At 46.4% G+C, this 3533-nt stretch overlaps 1 protein-coding gene across 1 annotated transcript; it reads right to left on the bottom strand.

Moving 5' to 3' along the window:
* Window positions 1-1895: 1895 nt before the first annotated feature.
* LOC108830063 (uncharacterized) lies at window positions 1896-2693 on the bottom strand. The gene has a single exon (XM_018603670.2). It carries the CDS (start codon window positions 2691-2693, stop codon window positions 1896-1898), a length of 798 nt encoding a protein of 265 aa, XP_018459172.1.
* Between the last annotated feature and the right edge of the window lie 840 nt (window positions 2694-3533).

Raw genomic sequence — 3533 nt, 5'->3', positions numbered from 1 at the left:
GCAAGAATCTATTGGCTCCGGGTGAAGCGGAGCGACCGGGAGAGAAGGGAGTCGAGCTCGGAGAGTTTCATGTATCTGTGATGACCGAAGGACTGGATCTTCCTCATGATTCGGGAGATTACTTCGCAAAAGGGGCCTTTGATGGTGATGAGACGAAGCACATGGACGGGTGCTTTGGGGATGGAGAGTTCGACGTCGGAGAGTAGTTTGTAGGAAGCTGCTCCTCATCGATTGTTTTCCATGTTTTTGTTTTAATTAATTTATTTGTTCCTGTTATTGAATTTAATAAAGGGAATGAGTTTGATTGCCTCGTATTTTCTTTTGGAGGATAGAGTTCTGATTTTTCTTTTGAACTTTTGATCGAAAAGAGTTGATACTCCGTCGATTCCTTGTCGGGGCAGAGTGAGGTTTTTACTAAAACCAATATGCCGCGTTTTCCAGCGGGACCGAAATGTACTCTGAGACTTTATCAGGGCCTCGAGCTTACACCTAGTCGTTTAGTGAGCAGGAGAATTGTATGGTGGTAGAACTTGCGTTTTAAATATTGTAGATCTCGGGAAAATTGCTTTGTGATAAATTTTGCTTGTTGATTTATTACAATCGAATTCTTGTTAAAAGAAAGTCTGCAAAGTGGGGTCCTTGACTTGGATAGGTCGCTTGTGTTGCTGCGGAATGCTCCCTTCTTGTTTTTAATGTTGGGAGGTGACTGAACTCATGTCGTGAGCTGCCTACGTACCCTTAGGAAGGGATCAAGTTTTAATGTAGTTCAATTGTTTCCCCTTAGTTAAAAGTCGTTTTGGCTTTTGATCGTGTACAAATGTTCGTACGGCTCTTGTCGGGGTTGCCTTGGGGTATCTATTTCAGCTTAAGAGTGTGATTCGATGTCTTTGAAGCTCGCGAGGTAGCATGTCCGAGAGCTTCTCTGACTTCCGCGAATAGTTTCGATGCCTTTCGGAGTTGGGAATTTCAGGCATTGGTGGTAAGTCGATGGTACTGCTTTCATACTGTATAGCCAGGGTATTCCTAAAATAGCGTTGAATGGTGCTGGTCGGTCTATTACGATGAACTCCACGATTTTCCTAACGTCTCCGGCAGTGACTGCGAGCTCGATGGATTCTAGGGAGTAAGTTGTTTCTCCTGCAAATCCGATGAGCGGGGTTGGTTCTTGTTTAAGGAGAGTTTTGGTGAATCCCATTCGTTTGAAGGCGTCGTAGAATAGGACATCGGCTGAGCTTCCGGTATCGATCATGATTCGTGAGAGCTCGCATCCTCCGACATCGAGTCGTATAACGAGGGCGTCGTCGTGTGGTTGATCAAGGCCGGCGGTTTCGTTCTCGTCGAATGTGATTTCGTGGTCAAGTCGGGAGAGAGGTTCTTGGATTATTAGAGGTCTTTCGGCTCTCCGCTGGTGAGCCTTTATCGAGTTGACGGAGTTACAGAATTTTGATCCTCCATAGATTAAATCGATACGTCGTATGATCTGTCTGTTTATCGCAGGGGGAGAGCCATTTCTTTTTCCATGCGGACTGGTATTGCCTTTGCCCCCTAGACAGCTTGTAGCTGGGCTGCTGCATGCTGTTTTTCTTTTGGTTTCTGAGTTCGTATGGTCTCGCTTCCTCTAACTGCTGTCTGAGTTTTGTAACCCTATCGGCTAGTGTAGGCTTGATCGGTTGTCTTTTTGGTACAAACTAGAATTCTTCATGGAGTCCGGGGATTTGTATAGTGATTGTTATGTTTCCTTGCGTCGAGGTCGCTGTCGTACCTTGGACGTCGTATCAATCTCGCCAGTTTATGCTTAGCGAGATCATGTCAACCCGCTTTTTGGGAGCGGGTGGTGGCGAGTTTGGTGATTCGGTTTCTACCTCCCGAGCTCTTTTGTGGGAAGATGTTTTCGGCTATTTATCGCTTTTTGGAGTCGAAGGGGGTTCATCTTCTTGAGAGTTTTCTTCTTCCTCCCTTCTCTCCTTTTCATGTAACGCAGCTCGACATTCCTCAGTGGAATGTCCTTTCCGTTTGTGGAAGTCGCAATGCTTGTTTAGATCGAAAGTCGACGATTTGTTTTTCGTGGAGTTATCTATTGCGTAAGAATGTTGACCTTTGGTCAGTGCTTCTTTAGTTGCCGAAGTCTTTTTGTTGGCGGCATTTTTGCTCGCCAAAAATTGTTCTTTCAAGTTAGCTACGTCCTCTTCGTAGGCTGCAAAGAATGATGCTCGATGCAGTGCGTCATCTAGTGACACTGGGGCCCTGACCGACATTTCTTCTTTGAATTTAGAGGAGAACCATACACCATTCTTCAAGGCGGCGAGAGCCACTCCGTCGTTTACGTTTGCGATCTTCGCTTTGATTTCTCTAAACTTATTTATGTAGGCTCTTAGAGGCTCGAAGGGTGCTTGTTTGAGGTTCCATAGATCGGCTTCGGTTGTTCTGATTTCTATGAACACCGAGTACTGCTTTAGGAACGCCGATACTACTTGCGTGAAGTTATCGATCGAATTTTCTTCTAGGCCGGCGAACCATTCTAGGGCGGAGCCCGTAAGGTTCTCTGCGAAGAAACGATAGTATCCTGCTTCTTTTTCATCGTCGTTGAGATGCGCCCTGGATATCGCGAGTCTAAAGGCTCGGATGTGAGCTTTAGGATCTGAATTTCCAGAGTACTCGGAGAATTTAATTTTCCCGATTGTGCTTAGCTTCATCCCCGAGATTATGTATGTGAAGAGGGTCCTTCAGGTTTCCTCAATAGCAAGGTCGATATCTGGGGCTCCGCTTGTTGCCATGTGCATAATGGCGTGTAGTCGTTTGAGTTCGGCATCTTTTTTATCGATGTACTCTTGGAAGTTTCCAGTTCCTCCATCAGTCCTCAGGTCATCTCTTTACGGGGCTCCAACGGCGGTAGGAAAAAAAGGCGGTGCTTCGTTTCGTCTGCCCTGGTCAGGACCTGTGCCAGGTAGCTCAAAATCCTCCGTCGTTGGTTGATGGACTCTGGAAGCTCGTTGGTTAGAAGGCGGGGTCTCGAATCGAACTCCGTCGGCTCTTCCGGTGACGCCATTGGTACGAAGAGGTGTGATCGGGGAGCCTTGGGTTTGCGTTGGGTTTAGGGTTTTAGGTTCCGGGGGATCGGGCTAGTATACGGGTTGTTAAGCGAGTTGTCTCCAGCATAATGTCCCGATCGAGAACTCGAGAAACCGGGGGTCCCGAAGGCTCCGCCGTTTGGAGCTCGAGGCAGCGGATTTGTCTGGGATCTAATCTCTGATATACCATGGATTTTACTCATTTTTACCCATGGTATATAAGTGTTGTAGATATTATTTACTATGTATTGGAGTCTCTTTAGAATATTTACAGGTTCAGGGACGATTTGGAGATATATGGTGATTTTGGTGCCTTTTGGAGTCTTTCGCAGTGCAGAACTGCTCAGACGTTTCAGATGTTTAGCTATCTATGAGGACCTTCCCCCCGTTGGATTTAGCCTATCTTTTGAAACAAGATAGAGCTTTGAGTTAGCTTTCCAATGCCACCGGTCTGAGGTCAATCCG

Source organism: Raphanus sativus, unplaced genomic scaffold (assembly GCF_000801105.2).
Source record: "Raphanus sativus cultivar WK10039 unplaced genomic scaffold, ASM80110v3 Scaffold3592, whole genome shotgun sequence".
NCBI classification, from domain to species: Eukaryota; Viridiplantae; Streptophyta; class Magnoliopsida; order Brassicales; family Brassicaceae; genus Raphanus; species Raphanus sativus.
This window is presented reverse-complemented; position numbering and strand designations above follow the sequence as displayed.

Excerpts from the sequence above, each read along its gene's own strand:
- LOC108830063 (XM_018603670.2), bottom strand. The coding sequence starts at position 2,693 with ATGAAGCTAAGCACAATCGGGAAAATTAAATTCTCCGAGTACTCTGGA.